Source organism: Cherax quadricarinatus, chromosome 91 (genome assembly GCF_038502225.1).
Source record: "Cherax quadricarinatus isolate ZL_2023a chromosome 91, ASM3850222v1, whole genome shotgun sequence".
Lineage (NCBI taxonomy): Eukaryota > Metazoa > Arthropoda > Malacostraca > Decapoda > Parastacidae > Cherax > Cherax quadricarinatus.
The window spans coordinates 5,171,099-5,172,087 of record NC_091382.1 but is presented as its reverse complement, the minus strand read 5'-3'; the positions used below and the strand labels follow the sequence as shown (position 1 = coordinate 5,172,087).

Below are 989 nucleotides of genomic sequence, written 5' to 3'. Positions count from 1 at the left end.
ACTTAGGTCTCAGACACTCCCTAAAGAGGGAGTCAAGGCCGGGCCACCACTTGGACAAGGCCCGGGCCGGGAGAATACCGGCGAATATTTAATACTAATAATAATAGAATGAACTGAGTAAAGCAACAGTAAAGCCCAACTTTAATGCGCAACCTCGAAAGTAAATATAAGACCCTGGAAGCCGGAAGTCAGTAAAGCCGAGTAGCCAAGATGCCGAAAGTCAGTGAAGCCGAGTAGTCGAGGAGCCAAGATGCCGGAAGTTAGTGAAGCCGAGTAGTCGAGGAGCCAAGATGCCGGAAGTTAGTGAAGCCGAGTAGTCGAGGAGCCAAGATGCCGGAAGTTAGTGAAGCCGAGTAGTCGAGGACCCAAGATGCCGGAAGTTAGTGAAGCCGAGTAGTCGAGGACCCAAGAAGCCGGAAGTTAGTGAAGCCGAGTAGTCGAGGAGCCAAGATGCCGGAAGTTAGTGAAGCTGAGTAGTCGAGGACCCAAGAAGCCGGAAGTTAGTGAAGCCGAGTAGTCGAGGAGCCAAGATGCCGGAAGTCAGTGAAGCCGAGTAGTCGAGGACCCAAGATGCCGGAAGTTAGTGAAGCTGAGTAGTCGAGGAGCCAAGATGCCGGAAGTTAGTGAAGCCGAGTAGTCGAGGAGCCAAGATGCCGGAAGTTAGTGAAGCCGAGTAGTCGAGGAGCCAAGATGCCGGAAGTTAGTGAAGCTGAGTAGTCAAGGACCCAAGATGCCGGAAGTCAGTGAAGCCGAGTAGTCAAGGAGCCAAGAAGCCGGAAGTCAGTGAAGCCGAGTAGTCAAGGAGCCGCTGCTGAAACACGAAAGCAGCAAACCAGATTTGACGAGTACAACCCAGTGACTACATTCTACACTGAAATATGTAAACCTTATGATCAGTCTACCAGGAAATGTATACCTGTTTTGATCGGCTTTCGTATCAAATTATGTATGCCAACCGTTGTTTTTTATATGGTTCGTAAGGCGTAAAT

The 989-nt window shown here is 50.1% G+C and overlaps 1 protein-coding gene across 1 annotated transcript in view; it reads left to right on the top strand.

The window, feature by feature from the left end:
* Nucleotides 1–210: 210 nt before the first annotated feature.
* rod (rough deal) overlaps nucleotides 211–989 on the top strand; it is a 56,493-nt gene continuing 55,714 nt past the window's right edge. The window contains exon 1 of the mRNA XM_070104407.1: nucleotides 211–219. Coding sequence (XP_069960508.1) covers nucleotides 211–219 — 9 coding nt within the window. The remainder of the gene's footprint in view (nucleotides 220–989) is intronic.